General features: G+C 37.6%; 1 protein-coding gene and 1 long non-coding RNA gene across 8 annotated transcripts in view; one reads left to right on the top strand and one right to left on the bottom strand.

Moving 5' to 3' along the window:
• Positions 1-17,001, bottom strand: part of Fife (fife) — a 54,310-nt gene that overhangs the window by 34,798 nt on the left and 2,511 nt on the right. For 6 of the 7 annotated variants that reach the window (XM_064120895.1, XM_064120893.1, XM_064120898.1 and 3 more), the window contains exons 1-6: positions 13,063-13,189; positions 11,231-11,756; positions 7,391-7,496; positions 2,299-2,377; positions 1,619-1,778; positions 525-779 (exon numbers count right to left, since the gene is read on the bottom strand). In XM_064120895.1, coding sequence (XP_063976965.1) covers positions 525-779; positions 1,619-1,778; positions 2,299-2,377; positions 7,391-7,496; positions 11,231-11,266 — 636 coding nt within the window. In that variant the 5' untranslated portion in view covers positions 11,267-11,756; positions 13,063-13,189. Of the gene's footprint in view, positions 1-524; positions 780-1,618; positions 1,779-2,298; positions 2,378-7,390; positions 7,497-11,230; positions 11,757-13,062; positions 13,190-17,001 lie in introns of those variants that run through there. The other variant, XM_064120894.1, reaches the window with a different exon arrangement.
• Positions 9,209-10,194, top strand: LOC135162457 (uncharacterized). The gene is made up of 3 exons (XR_010298964.1): positions 9,209-9,427; positions 9,596-9,641; positions 9,773-10,194. It is a non-coding gene; the product is annotated as an uncharacterized LOC135162457 (long non-coding RNA).

Raw genomic sequence — 17,001 nt, forward strand, 5'->3', positions numbered from 1 at the left:
CGAAGAGAACACCAAACTATCTGCATAATAGTTGAAGCAAGTGAGCAACTTTGCAATACGATCAAGGCAGACGATTATAATCAAGACAAGCTGGAGATCCCCTAGAGATATCTCTAAGTGAAAAAAAGTTGAAAAGAAAAAGCAACAATAAGAATTGCATCGTTTATACAGGGTGATTCCAAGCTTTATAATACCGACAATGTCCAAGTGTTGGATATATTTTCCCAATTTATAATACTAATTTTAAATTTATAAAAATGTAAATTTTTACGGTGACAATTTACGGAACAAATAGAATTCTTTGGCATTATCCGGGACGTTGATGGTATTCAACAATCTATACTCGACATAGGCCAGACAATACGATTTAACGGCTATTCAAACTCCACTGGTAGGAATCTAGCTTCAAGTTGTTGATCCGTCACAAAAGCGTTTGCACTTTGAGTGACTCAGGTGAGTGAAAGATGTCGGGGGAAAGATGCTGGAAAAGGATAATAGGGACGATGAATATTCAATTCTGTTACCTTTTCGAGCTCTTTGAGGCTGGCTGGTGATACGTCTGAGTGTCTTCTGAGCTCTGGACTCCTGGGTGGTGCTAGACCACTGCCCAACCCTGGTGTTTGTCCACCCGCTTGGCAGCTGAGTCGTGCATCACTGTGCCGCCTTTGTAGTGCCTCTAGCACTGGCACTTCTAGCAATGAGTCTGTTGATTCTTGAGTTACAATTGGCTGACCTCGAGATGCTAATCTACGTCGACAAACACTGCAGCGCCATGTTGACTAGAGAACATATTGAAATGCAAGTGGCTTTAATTATATGAATTTTTTTAGAAGGACGAGATGGAGTCGCCTTCTAAAAAATGGTAAAATTTATTTTGAGGAATTTCTGTTGAAAACGATCCAGCGTCCTGTAATTACGCAGACGAAATCTATTCTCCGATAGAACGTAGACATTAACTCAGTCATCGAGACGTTGAAAATAATTCACGTAATTTACCTTATCTCAGATAAACTCCAAACATGGAATATTTTAATCTAGGCTACGTAAGTGCTACTTAGTTCTCCCCGCCGCGTGATTAACGACTTGAGAAGAGGGCAGGAGGGACTGTAATCAAACTTGAGAAAAGCGATGAGGATATATAGAATTAGGGGAAGTAGGCAGCCATGTTATGGGTGTGATATTTCCATTATTGTTTAGTGGCACGGAGGCTAATGAACAAGTCCAACCGGAGAGATGTGGGGAGATATTCCGTCTTTAGAATAATATATAGCCTTCTACTTTTTATCCAGCTTTAACGTTGATGGACGGCGAGAAATATTCGGTAGAAATTACGAAATGATATATATACAAATGCCGATTTTCTGGTAAATTTTCCTATTGTACTGGCTGATGAACTTGAAACTTTATTGAAAGTTTGAGATTTCTTTTCTTCCATTCAAAGCAAAGAGTATGCGTTGAAAAGTTCTAATGAATACTTTATATGAAGTACTGGGAAAGTATTCCGGAAATGCAACTCGTTATTTAGTGCAGCACACATTGCATATTACGAGGGCATTTATAACATGTATATAGTGGGTTATCCGTTTATGGCTAGACTGCGCATGCCAATCGTACTCACTGAGTCCTCGTAGTTCTGGGCTTCGGAGTATGAGGCACAATCCTCGCAGACCTTGAACTGGCATTCGCAGCATGTGCGGGCGAAATCATCGGGTTTGAAGGATTTCAAACATACTCTGCAGGCGCCCGATCTACTCGGTGGTCTGCCTGGTTCGGGTTTTCTAAATCAGAAAATATATTTTCTAGTGCTGCACCTATTATCATGGTATTATGAATCCACATGAGGCAAACAATCATTATTTTCTTCATGAAGAGCAATTGTGAAAAATAGAGTGAAAACACAGTCGAAATTTTGTAGAGGTTTTGCTAGCATCTCTTCCATCCATTGTTTTACATCATCTGTTTGTACTTTCCTCTGAATATTTCTCCACTGACCATAGCGTTATTCTGGGCACGCTTCGATTGAAATGAATGCACATCATACGGAACACTAATGAATGAGGCCAAACAAATACGCAATGGACCAAATTTATTAGTATTTTTTTTTTTCGTCGTGCACAAGGATATGAATGAAATCGTATGACCTCGCTGAAGGAAAAAAAAGATTATTTTAATTAAAGCCCGATTTTTTATTCACTTTACAATTTTCTTTCTCAACTGAATAATGGCTGGGAGCGATAGAAATGCTGACAGAAACAGTTACCGGAACATTGACATTTCAGAAAGTAATTCTCAACTTACGGTTTAGGCGGTTCCACTGGTGTTATTTCCTCTTTTGGCACAATGTCCTCGACAGGTGTGATTTTCGTTGGTTTTGCAACTGTAATTAATGAACAGCAAAACATTAATTGAGATTTCATGGATGGAAAATCATGTGATCGCATCAGCTGATGTATTACCAATGTGATATAATATACATCTTTTCATTATGCTGTGTGTAAAAGTAACGTTTAAGGCACGCGATGCGTACTTTCCCACACATTGTGATGGTACAAATTAAAAAATTAATCTCTGGTGAAATACTATGCGTGTTGAGTAACTGCGAGGATGAAAATAGAATTCGATTAAAATATCTCAATGAGAGAGGAAACTTATCTCGCGCAGGGCAGATCTCATTAAACTTTTTGAAAAATTATGAAAACTTCTTCTGTCACGGCTATCTCACTTTCATTATTTCCAAGGTTGAATGTCTCGCGGATTTCCACCGCCGTCTCGTGAGAATTGGAAGAATGACGGGTTATTAAGAGAGATAGAGAGGCAGGCCTTTTTTTAATGATTCCGCGATATACGCAGTGAGAAATAAGTTGGATAAGAATTACCTAGGAAATTCATCGAGGAACATTGAAAATCGATCATTAAATTAAGTATTTAATGACTAATATTATTTCAATAATTACGATCGTTTCCTGAATTGATATTTTTCACCATTATCGACATAATGGGGATATTTGATTGCTGTCTAACGGTTTGCAGTTGCTGTTTAATAGGATGTTGTAATGCACACCTTATCGCAGTGATTGCCTGAAAAATCCAAGTCACGCGTCGTAGGCATATATCTTAGTGGGTTCTCGTTATTTCCCAGTTCGCCCCTTTATAACACCTGCCTACCCTCTTCAAGCCCCAGCATCACTGTGGAGTATCAAAGGAGGCCTCCAAGTGCGCTTTGTCTCTCCTTACCATCGAGACATATCGATTTATCTTCTTTTTTATCGTCATTTCACTCAAACATGCCTAAATATTAATATTCTTAATCAAGATAATTTTTTCCCCTAAGTAGTAATGCGTGAATATTATTTATGTTTGATTAAATATTAAAATTCAATTCAGCTTACAAATTGAGTTTTAATTATTCAACTTTGTATATGAATTATGTTTCGTGTTCATTATAATATTTCAATTATTCTCTGGATTAATTAGGAGACGTTTAATGAGAAGAACTTTTTAATTAGAGATGAGAATAAATATCGGAAATACTCTTCGCTCGCTTGTAGAATCCCTTCGTCATTACTAGGTCGTTACGTTAATTTCAATTTTTATCGCCATCTTGAGGATTCAATGTCTGTCTCTCGAAGTAGATCAATTCTAGTCAGTATTGTAATTTATATATCAGTCGTATTAATCATTCATTTGATTGTCATATTCTTGTAGCAGTGAATTTTATTCTTCTCTGTCAATATACAAATCAGTTACGTCACGAACAATTGGCCAATTGTTGTAGCTCTTGGAGCGACCGTTTTCAATCGGATAAATGATTCCCCTGAAAATTTCACCTCTCTGTCCCAGTGTTACGAAAAGTATAATGAGAGAACCAGACCAGGGAGGCTTCATGAATATTCATATAACGAGTACCCTAAAGCTGTTGAGATATGTGGAATATGACTGGGGGGGATTAAAAAATTAAGAGTCATGGAAAAATGAAAAAAATTGAAAATCTGATAGTCGCATTTTTTCCCTCCCCATTTTTTTTATAAAAATCCTTCACGCAAAACATTTCATTGGCAAAATCAACTGATCAAATTATGTTTTGTGTGAGTTATTATATGCAGAGAGAAATATTCTATAAAAATTTGTCATTTCAAATTTTTAACATTTTTTATTGGATTTTTTAAGATGAGACTTTTTTCAGTCAAAGACGAAGAAATTCAAGTTAAATTAAATTGTTTTATGGCATTTGATGCTTTGTAAAAAAAATAATAGTAATAAATTATAATGGGTAGTTAGAAATATAATTTTTTTTGACATTCGATTTGTGTAATGGCCATATGCCCAGACAACTTTACGATATCCATTATTTCATTAATTATTAATAAACATTGAAATTTATCCCGCGTTTTTAAATGATTATGAGGTATTGTTGAGAATATTTTATAAGATATTTGAAAATTTCCCGCACGTTCTAGCCGTGGAAATACTCTAAAGCGAGAGCGGCTCCCACGGGAATGCCTATCCCGGAACGATATCCAATAAGACCTGATATTTATCATTCCATCGTTTTCCTCGATTGCAATGCAATATATTCCAACCCCTTTCCCACTCTCTTCATCTTGCTCCACTACCATTACCTACTTTTAGTTTCTATCTACCTACTGAATGTGAGGCTATGAAAAAAAAACTTCCATGAAATTTAAGCAGCTGAAGCTTGCAAATGTGCGCGCGTATCATTTTTCTTTCTTCCTATATAAAAAAATGTATTACGAACGTAAAACACGTCGAAACAGTATTGAAAATATCCATTACTTTTGTGAAAATGTCCGTCTCCACCATTGATGAAAAATATGCTATTACATTTAAGGTGGTCATTAAACACTTATTTACATACAATTAATGAAAAATAACAAGTAATTAAAAAAAAAAAGGAAATGATAAAAAATTGCACAATTCTGAGGTGCTGCAACAGTCATTTTGTGATCACATGTCGTCATGTATCAAAAAGCCCGGCAATATTTTCCATCTTTTGTGGAAACACATAAGCTCAATTTGAATTCGTTTAGGGTTAAAAGTCGCTTGAATATAGAGAGAATATGTAGTGGAAATATGTATGTGGTGGTATAAAGATAAAGGAGATGGGCCGCAGTACGACCATATTAAATCGCACTCGAGGGATTAAAGAGCCCCGGGGAGTTGACTCCGGTCTCCTCCACTCCTCAATTTCATGTTTTTTTTCTTCTCAAACCGCGTTTTACACTCCCCTTGAAATATACAGTCCTACAAAATACACTTGTAGGTGTATTTTATACGAGCTGGTGAGCCAGTCGAGGGGGCAGGACTGCTAATTAGTCTGCGGGTTATACACCTCGAGACCTAAATGACCTTGTCTAGGTAGACGTCACGCGGTGATTTGCCATTTACTCATTTTTAACATCACGTATACGACTCCACATTTACTGTAAAAGTGCCATATTCGAGGTTTTAAAGTAAGAAATAAATTTATGAGGTTGAAAGTGGGAATCTACGAAGAAACTGAATGCCATGGACTGCGGAGACAACATGCAAAGTTTATGGTGAAAATTTACCGAGATTTCGCACAGGCGCAGTTTGCAGGAAAAATAGTATAAATTACCATAAACTGTCCTATTTCTTTGTTAAAAAACAGGGTAATGCTTTTTGTCACCGATCCATTTGTCCTAGCTTATACTTTCTCTTGGATTTCAATTGGAATTGAAAAAATATTATCTATCCTTTTTTATGTATAATATATATTTTCTATTATGATTCTATACTTGGAAATTTGTAAGCTTAGAAAAACAAATCTTTTCAATTTTGAGATGACATTTGTATCCAAAAAATAAGGAACAATCGTAACATAAGAAGGAAAGAACTCCGTGATTCAGAACAACGTGTATTTCTAAAAAAAAAAAAAAAATTTTCTGTCAGTGTACGGCCGTAAAGAAGGCTATGAACATATTTTATGAAGTTGTAATGGGCCATCTTCCAGAATGATCGCCTTCCTGATTAGTGTATTTTAAGGGTAAATTATATCCCAAAAAGTCATCCTCAACAAGTATACCTCTGGGATTTGGCCTTTAGGCATGATTTCAGTACGTTGTTGCCACTCAAACGAAGGGGGAGGAATATCTAAATGGCCAACTGCTCGTCGACCGAGGGGTGGTTAGCGCAATAACCGTTATTCACCTGACATATTACGCACGAGATCATCTGACCGAGTGGCAGTTTGCGACCACTAAAAGTATATCCAAATCAATGTCCCCCTTTTCCGGTTATTTATATTGGTAGCAGGCAACATTGGACAGTCGCACGGTAGCCCAAGCCACGTAATATCAAAGTTTTATGAAAGAAGCGCGTGATCCACGCTGACTTAACCTCCATTGGTTAATTTGCTAAATTTCCTGGATGGTGCGGCATGTTGATAGGGGAGAAATCAACGCTTCTGAGTTTTATTACTTTTCCTACAAGGAAATAAATTTTTCCTAAAAATTACCTATCTTTTCTGTAATTCCGGAGTGAGATAGGGTTAAGGAAAATTTTACGAAAGTGTTATGGAATTTTTCCGTGTATTCCGAGCAAAAATTATGATACTTATATTTAAATTTTCCTAATGGTTTTGGTAATCGACAAGCCAACCGATTGAAAACAATGTCCATACGATTTTATTCTTTGCTTCTTCTCTACTGTCTCGATAATGCGCATTAGCTACCTTTTGATCCAACAGATCTAACCTTTCAAGCTACACCTAGATGGATATAAGTCGAGGATCTCTCGTTTTCTCCTTCCAAGAAGCGGAAAAGGAATCTGCCAAGTCGAGCGATCCTTCCGGGTTCAATTCCCTCGAGTGGAGAATAATGGAGAAAAAAAGAGGTTGAACTAATGTCCCTATCCATGTGTGTGTGTTTGAATAAAGCGTTCTTCAACAGATTTCCCAATTTAGATTTCTATATATTGGTGTATAAGTACTGTAAGGGAGACGGCAGCTTTGGCTTCGTATCTTGAAATTTGGTATTCTGGGCTAGTGCACATACACTTCGAGAATAGGGGCCAATTATATTCAGAATCGTGTCTCAATTCAGGTGGTAATCGAGCCATTGTATTTCACCCTTGGAATATCGATTTTCGGGACGATAGAAAGGGTTTATTGCCAGTGGCTTGAGTCGGTTTTTTTGTTGTCGTTAAGGAGAAATCGTCAAAGGGGCTATTGGATTGTTGAACATTAAGGGAAATAATGTTACATTAAAAAAAAAAGGACAACTGGAATTGAAAATCTCTCAGGAAAATATATATTTTTTTTGTTTGTGCTGGTCACAAGAAACCAACAATGAGATATTCGTCGAAAAATCCTTTCCCCTGATATCGACTTTATATCAAGATGTGTACTCACCATTTCCAGTCACTGTCATTAATTGGCGAAGTTTGCTGAACGTCGTGCCCGTGTCCTCGGGTGTTACTGTGTCGGCTGTCGTTGCATCGGGTTGGGCCGTCACAATCTAGGGCACAGGACAAAAACATGGAATTAATAAATCAATGCAACCAAACTAGGAAGAAGTTGGGCATCATTTATGAATGTTGTTGTTGTTGTTGTTGTTGTTTTAGGAAAATAATCCCCAGTAATTTGAAATACGACGACGATAATTTTTCCTGAACATCTGTGCAATTTTTTTTAAAATCCACAACAATGAATTCACATTGTGGTCAAGTTTGTTTTGTTCTTTTAAATAAGTTAAACTCCTTAGGTTATAATGCTTTAGAAAGTGACCAGACTCCTCGCTGTTTTATATGAAATATCATGAAATTGTGATCGAGCCACCATCAACCCATTGAAATAATAATTTTGTTGCCAATTGTTCCCACGAAAACGCTAAATTCAGTGAAGCAGATTTATTTGTTGTTTATGGAGCCAGTGAAGAGCATTCCCATTAGAGACATCCATTGCGCCGGGCGGTCATAAAGCTGTTGAGATGGGGTGAAGTAACATTGTATGGGAATGGAAAGACACCACTGATAGAGCATATAATCCAGTAGACTTGATTGGACTCTAAAGTGCCCCTAGGTCGGGTGAAACGACTACCGGGATACTGCAGGAGTATCAAGCCCAGTTTGATATTACTACAGTCAAAATAGGAAGAACATTGGGGCGAACAAGACGATCCATGGAGCGCGCCTGAGGGGATATAACGTCAGGGGAATCTCTTCGCGGGTCACTTGAACCACAATGGACTCAACCAAAATCCGGGGCTCCACCATCAATGTGGCTGAGTTGTGCTGCCGAGGAGTTCAAGGTTGAGGGAAAACTCAAGATGTAGAAAGGAATATACTGTATGGAGTTCACGAGTTCATCTAATTAATATTTCATAAAATTATTGAGAAAGTCGTTTAATCACTTAATCAATCTGATTGTCCGCCAAGTATTCAACTGGTAATCTGATTGAGTCACTGTAAAGAAAATTCTGATTCTCAAGGAATTTTTACAAAGGGTTGGATTCTTTATCATGAAGACAATCGTATCCTCTCCTGTTATTCTTCTTTCATCTATTGCTGTAAATCCATCTAAAATATAGTGATCGAATCAGGGGAGGCGTCCAACAGCCGGCCTCGAGGAATGAAAGTGAAATTCAATTCAAAAACTTAATTTCTTACTTCGGAGGAGTAGAAACAGGTCTCAGTCACAATCAGAGAGAATTATTCGTATCTCTCTTGACAATTTCGAGAAAAAGAAGGAGAATTTACTGCATAAATAAAGTGGGTTCTGATAATAGTATTTCTCGGCTTTTAGAATGCATTTTATTCAAATGAACAGAATAAACTATTTCGTGAAATATTATTTCTTTGCCTCCAAGAGTTTCCCGCTACGTAATAGATTCTTCCTCGACAGTAGAAGGGGGTTTTATGAATGAAGGAAAAAGTACTTTTGCGTTTTCTGATGATGGAAGAAAAAAATTCATATAATCAATAAATTTTTTTACTCGACGTACTGATAAAGGGGTTCGCGCCATAGAATATTCAGTTGCCCAATATAAATCATGTCTATGAAAATGGGCATAGGTAGTAATAATTAGTTGTCCTGAATAAGTGGTATATTTTAACAATGCAGCCGTCAGCGTCTCGCCTAATCGTCAATATCAGTAGGCAGAGACAAATGTCAAAGCTAACAATTCAGTTATTATTTTAATTCGTGAATGATTAACCTTGCAGATAGGAGGCTTAATGTCACCGGGTGATTAGCAGTGAGAGGAAAGTGGCGGAGGGGGATGAGGTAGATGCATGAGGCAGGTTAAACGCCAACGTCAAGTCGAGTAAACCGCGGATACGTGAAATTCCATGAGCGTCATCGACGACCGGTTGATTGGGGGATTGGGGGGTGCTGCGATGCTCTCATCGATGCCTCCTCAGCCTTCTCCTCGCTCCCCTTTCCATATATGTATGTATATTCTACTCAGCGCCAGTTTAGAGTGTACTAGGACACTCGAGAATCCTCACTCCAATTATCCTGTTCCTATCGACATTTCCCATACCAATCAAATGACACTGTACCGTTCCGATGCCCACTAGTTTTCCCGGTTATTAATAGAAAGCGTCAATTTTTTAGATATGATTGCTGCCGGCAATTTAGCCATGAGAAAATTACATCGATGGTGAGTCGAATGATTTATGCGTAAAGTTTAGAATTTCCTATATTAAAAAAAAAAAATTAGTGTAATATATTATACGTATAAATAAATTTTGTCGAAAGTTTTCAATTATCTCCTTCAACGCATTTTCACAGATTGGAAAAAATGAAAATTCATTATACAGTGATGAATAATATGAGCAAGAAATATAAGTGAGAAATTTTGAATGATGATAGAATGAAACGGGAGCAAGGACATTAACTCTGAGAGAACTTTATATTCCCGACAATTTCTCGTGTCGGCGGAAAAGAGAGAAAGCCCAACTGGAACGAACGATAGTTAGAAGTGAAAAAGGCCGGGACTGGCTAAGAGAGACGTACGGAGGTGCACATACATATGTACAATGAGGCGAGCCAAATGAGTGAAATGAGTGTCCTGAAAGAGTATGGGAGCAACTAAGTTGGGGAAAAATAATATGGAGTTTGAAAATGCTGAAGATGCGAATCCATCTTTTTATTACTCTTATCATTTTTTTTAATGCAGAAAATATAATCCGGATTATTCCTTTTTAATTAACAACTCGTGCCGTCATCAATGGATTTATTATTTCATTTCGAGTTGAAAATGAGTTGGTAATTTCATAGCGCTCGCGCAATTGTGCACGTCCCTACTCGTGACATTCGTGATATTTTTTCACGACAGTTGAGCAAGTTGTGCAGGATTATAAATTCCTATGATTGTATTGATCAATATCAATATCAAGGACACTTGGTTCATTTTTATCAATTTTTATTCTTTTTCCTTAATGATGAAAAACATAAAGTGAAGTTATCATGAACAATAACAATGCTACATGACTACAAAGCAATTTTTCTCATTATGATGGCGGCAATTTTTGTCTCAGGCGTTATTGGAATTATTGTCACTGCGGGTCACGGCATACACTAGATATAAATGCCAGTGACCTCTTGACCCCCATCCTCCATTTGCTCCTGTCGCCATCGTTGGCATTCGAACGAAACGGAAAGACCACTTGATGGGGGAATGATATTCGTCCTCGGGACAAAAAAAATTAGAAACTGATAGCTGAACGGCAGCGGTGGTGCTCTAAATTAAGTCACAGTCGATTGATTTATCCCTACGGAGGGCTACTAGGCAACACGCAAGACGATAAATCCTCTGCTCAGCCCACCATCCCCCGCGCCACCTCTCCAGCCATCGACTGAGCTGCCCTCGGATCAACCCAAAATACCTGAAATATCTACTGCTATGTACATCGGTGACCCAAATCGCCATGTAATCTCTTCAATCATAACCTTACTCACTAACCACCGTCACTGCAATTTTTTTTTTTTCTAATGAAAGACACTTTTAGGCGAAAAGCTTTTGGGTTCCAACTATTTTGAGATAACGGCTAATCGCTGATCATACGTCTTATATCGCTGTGGGGTGTACAATATTTTTACCAAAATTTGGCGAGATCAATATTTGATGGGGAAATTTTCCTTTTTAAATCCTTTATTGTATCTTTTGATTTCTCATTTATTTTTTATGAAATTTTCTATTACTGTGTTGGGAATTTTCTTTGAAAAAAAATGAAAAATTCCACTCACCTTCTTCATAAAGGTCATAACGTTTGTCGGCAACATTTTGAATTTCAAACGTTGTTTCCTCCGGTGTTTGAAATTCCTGCATAAAAGTTGGTGGTGGGATGGCCTTGGTTGCGATACAGCTTCCGATTGCGTCGCATAAAAAAAGGGAAGAGCTGGCAAATGGAATCACAAGGTGTCGAGTAGAATCGGCCAACACCAGGACGGCTGTTTGACGTCCCGCTGGTGCCCGAGAGCTATCATCTGCACTTTTCACCGTCAATCCCTCTTTCACCTCTTTGTTCCTCTCTATTCCTCTCGGCACAACGCTCTCCTTTATATTCTTTCAAATTTTTAATTCCTTCTCAGTGATGCACTGGCTCTGAGCCGCATTTTCCTCCCTTGCATTTCGGCTTCCACCCGAGTATCCGGCGTCTACCGAGCATCACTTCCGGCTCTCGAGCATTTGAACTTTTCCAGGCCAAACTCTTTTACATCCACATCTAGTATATTCCTTTGTCCAGTTGTATCCTTCACATTTATAGTTTACCTGGAATCATAAAACGCTCTACTTATTGATTAAAGTAGGGATCAACATTTTTTTTTTATTAAAAAAAATGTTATGCAAATGAGAATAATATTATAGTCACCGCTGTATTCTACAATCACAGAGTATGAAGAGGAGGGAGGATACGGGTATATTTGTATGGGTGCGGGAAATGGTAAAACGTTCCAGATCATGGGACAATCGAATGTCCAATTATGCCAGTACGTAGTAACCGTCACGTGAAAATATTTGTCATTTTGCAATTGCTCAGTTTCCACAATTTGATTGTTATTGCCAGGTGGATGCAAGGATTAATGAAATGGCAGATGATAAATGATGGTTAAAACGGAATATTAATTTCATTGTGGTGCCATTTGGCTTCAATTAATATCGCTAGAAGTCTTTAACAAGTGTTTGATCATTATAGGTTTTCATGATGCAGCAAAGGAACATAATCAATAGGTTTTTATGGCGTAATTATTTTGAAACAATTTCCACATTAGATAAATTTTCATGTATCTTTTTGGGGCGTTGAAAGTGTTGTTTTTCCATTTGGGTCTTTGATTTTTGTCCTACACTTTAATTGAATCAAAGGGGAAGCAACGAAATTTCTGATAGGAAGCCAGAAAATATGGTCGGTTTTAGATCAATATATCGGGAATACTGAACGAATTTACTTTATTGAATAATAAAGTGATAGGGGGTAGTAATGCGCATACACAAAAAGTCCTCTAAAAATTATATGTATGAAAAATTTCCATCTCCCCTCCCCTCATTCTGTCTTGATTGGTATTTCTCTCCTTGAGGCCTTGACTTCCTTTCGTAATTTTTCCCATATTTTTTCACCCTGAGAAACAGTGAGAAATTCTCAACGATTGTAGGATCAACATCATTCACAGACAAAAAACGTCTTTTGGCGATTTCTCATAAGGATCCGTAGAATATCTTTGAAACGCGATATACCGTGCTACTGAGTTATTGTTTCACGAATAAAACCTTTTTTTTTCCTTTCACTCAATCACAGCGGCATGTGGAGAAGGAAAAATAATTGCTTCGCTATGACCATTACGATATTTATTGGTTTTCTTCTCTCAGACATTTCCTGGAAGAAATTCCCAATCATTCCCAATATTATTATTTCATTCATTTATTTATTATTTCAACCGATGCTTTAGACTTTTTAATATCTTCCCCGAAATTCACCATTTCTGATCGGCGAATACCTCTCTTACAGCCCACATCCACTACATGTGCATGGACGAACCATTGAAAACATGATGAAAGCAGACCACCATTATCACTGGATTACCTGTGCGTTGGATCAATAGACGGATTATCTGTAATACGATCTCGATACTCTGCATTGACCTGACGTCCCTCCTGTCATGTGGAATGCCGTATTTTTTCTTTTTCTTCTTCCCCGTTTTCCTCACCCCCTCGTCTCACCGCGGAACAATGGATTGGAGGCTAAACTCAATTACGTATCATCATGAAAGCGACGTTTTGTCGGTTAATGACATTTCAGTACCTGCAATTATGCAAATTCTTGGAGTTGATAAATTTTGTAATTTAATGAGGGAATTATTTTTAAGATAAATGCGTTTTGTTGACGCTTGAGATCAATTTTTCAATTTTTCACATTAGATTATTAGTTTAATGTAAATGTAAAAAAAAATCGTTCAACATAAGGGTTCCATTATTACAGCTGAATTATTAATTACCGGGGATATCCCCGGAAAATGGGGATTTATTAAAATTTTCCTTCCCGTAAAATTGTGGTCGCCCGCAACTCCGATACTACTACTTGTTGCGGCTGATCAGATACGGCGTTACTCTCCTTTCTGTCTGCGCTAACACCGGAGACGTTGAGATCGAGAGCATCTCGGGGCATTGCGACAAAGTATACGTGGGTGTGGTGATGATATAGTGAGCCAAACACCCCAACTGGGTAAATTTAGCTGAGGTTCAAGTATGAAGGAAATTTCCCAGGGCTCCCAAGTTAGCCAGCAAGCGAGAACGAGAGAGAGAGAGAGAGGGAGGGAGCTTTCAGAAGGGTGTGAGTGACTGGCATTACTATCGATTCACACCCACTGTATTTTTCTTTCACTTTGTATTTTATTTCTCGGTTATATTCCATGAAAATATTCTGCCACTTCACAGGGTACTAACAAACACAAAAATTAAAGCTCAGTCAAGACGTGTACGTTATCAGTACATTTACTTCGAACTTCATCACCTTGAGCTTTTCAGAAAAGTAAAAATAAAAATCCTGTCATCAATGGGTTCAAAGGCCATACTACTGTGGAAAAATGTACAGATCCCCTGCTCATGAGTAATTTTTTTTTCAACAGGGGAGATATTTGAAAATGGCGATTAATTAGAAATGGAGAATAATTTGCAATACTAACACATAAAGAAATGCTTAAAAGGTGGGGGAGGGCCCCGATGTGGTCATAGCATGCTTGGGTGGCCACTGGGTGTGGTCGAAGAAAATTAAATCAACTGAGGCAGACACACAACGGCGATTATGTACCGTCTGTTCCAGTAAATGATACTGGAGGCTTTCTCTTGCTTAAATGACGGGAAAATAATGATATTTTTGTCGTAATATGGCGGGTTAACGCAGCATTGAACTCGTATCTTTGTTGATTCTCGGGAGAAGTATTTTATTCCTCAAGTACTGGGATATTTCTAATTTTGCCATTAAGATAAATTTTCTTCCAAATCTTTCGATATTTTATATTTTTATCTTTATATATGAAAAATTGATCTCTTCTTTTGGAAAAAGGGAATACGTCCATTGGTTCCTGGAATGAATTTTTCATTTGATATCGAGGTGAATCGAACATTTGCGGATTAATCAACATTAATGGATCATTGATTAGCAACAGACAGGAGTGGCGGGTCAGTAACGAATGTGGCGCACTTGCTGTAGACACTCTCCACCACTTTATGGTACACTGTCTCGTTAAGCCTGTCAGGAACGGTGGAATTATTCAGAATATTTTTTATCGCACTGTCGTGTTGTGAAGACATCCCTCAATGAAATACAGGATTTCAATCAATCGGTGTAACATGCTGAGAATTTAAGTTTCTTCTTCCATTTCCCTCATTTACCTCTTGTACATAGAGTTTTCATTTGTTCTTTCTTTTCCCTTTCTATCAGTTTGTTCCTTACTCTCTGTCCTCTAAATACTTTCCCTTTCGCTTACTCTCGTCTGAGAAAACCCATAAACTCATTTCTTATAATCTCTAATATAAGCCAAAGTTGGTGACAGCAGTGAATTAATGTTTGGATTGGTTCATGTATTCCAATAATGACTGAAAAATTCAAGCACAGAAAAATAAACTCTCATGTTAAAACTGTACCTCTTCATGGAGTAGGAAATGGCTGCCACCTGTAGCTATTGATCGGTAGAACGCTAAACCTCCCTCTCCCTCCCTCTCTTCACCGCCACCCCCTTCACGTATACCGAGCGCTGAAAAAAAGCCACGGTAAGGAGAACATCTGAATGAGAAAAAGCTTGGAACCCTCGCGAGCAACTCCCCTTCCATACTGATCTCCAAAAAAAAATCTCGTCAACAGGCGGAATGGGGCTTCATGAGAACCCCGACGCGGTTTTTATACCTCTTTGTACTTGCACGTAACGGTAATAGAGCTTTTCATTCAACTTATTTTTCTTTTTTTTTTCGAGACTCCGGCTTTGCATTTTATTTATCGTTCAAAAAGATCAGCATTAATGGGTAGAATTATAATTGGAAAAAATCAATGGTTTCAATGATTAGTAAAGGTAAAGATCAAAAACGTATTATGATACTTTTTCAGCCTTATCAACTGTATCCGGAAACAAGAAATACAATAATTTACGTTTTCTAGTCAAATGCCTGATATTTTTTCTGAGACAAGAGGGTCGACAAAAAATTATATTATATCGATCGATATCAAGCTGTGTAAGATGGAGTAATACTCGAACTTCATTGGGAATTCATCGTGTATCCGACAGACAGCCTCCAGGTATTTTACAAAGTTTGCTGAAGCAAAGCCCGTACGACAGAGCCACAGGCAACAACTTCCGAGATGTGTGTGTCGATATACTCTCCGCAGACGAGATTGAAACTCACGGGGAGTTGGTCGACAATGCAATATTAAATTACCTGGTGAGTTTATATTGAGTTATTTGAAAACGGACCTGTATCTTCCACTACCCCAAATATCCAATCTTTCATTCTCAAAACATTTTCTTTGCGAAATAAGAGGCCGTTGAAATATTCCTGGCATTCGTCCAGAGTGAATGACCACAATTGGCCTAATTTATCAACTCGACATGATCAATAGATGATTAATCATATCTTTCAATTAAACCATTGCTTTACAAAAGCAATTTTTTTTCAGAAAAATGTTTTTACAAAGTGTAAATACAATTTCATTTTGGGAAAAACAAATTGCATGAATGTTTATCATTAAAGAAAAAATTCAAAGGCAAATTATCGATGGAGAAAAAAAAGGCATCTCTACAGTTCAATTTATTCCGATGGATATTCGAGCGTTAAAATCAACGGATAAAACTGGAAAGGAGGGCGAAAAAACTGGGGCTCCACTCGGGGAAGGTTGAGAATAACGATGGGGGTTAAACCGAGATAAGACAGAGTATTTCATTGGCAAAACAAAATTTCCCAATTTCAGATTTGTGGGCTGAGCGGATGACATGAATCAAATGCGAAGCAGTGGGATATGTATTCCAATTTCCCTCATGAAGTTGGAAGTGAGTGGATGGAGTATAAATATCGGGTTATCGTATAATTCTTCGATTCTCATGAATTGCTTATTGGAATTGAACTAAATATTACAATTGTTATTGGCTATTCTTACAAACTAGATTAACTAAATCTTTTGTAGACATTAAAAATGATAATTTTTGCGAATTTCAGATGCGAATGGAGATGTCAAGCCATCTTTTCATCTAAAATTGAAACAAATTATTATTTTAATCGCATGTATTTTTACATTCAATATTTTATCATTCATTCGGTGAAATATCATATCTAATTTTGTGTCCTGGCCAGGTAACTTGAACGTGACGGTCAATTTATCCAATTAATTATTCACCAACATTTAACCGTAACCATTGATATTATACTTACGTAGATCAGCAAGTGTAGCCACTTAACAGATACGTCTGTACCACCAAATCCTGGTACATCATCCCGCTCCCGGGAAAAGTGGGTCAACCAGTGACCCTGTCACAGT

Source organism: Diachasmimorpha longicaudata, chromosome 5 (assembly GCF_034640455.1).
Source record: "Diachasmimorpha longicaudata isolate KC_UGA_2023 chromosome 5, iyDiaLong2, whole genome shotgun sequence".
Taxonomy (NCBI): domain Eukaryota; kingdom Metazoa; phylum Arthropoda; class Insecta; order Hymenoptera; family Braconidae; genus Diachasmimorpha; species Diachasmimorpha longicaudata.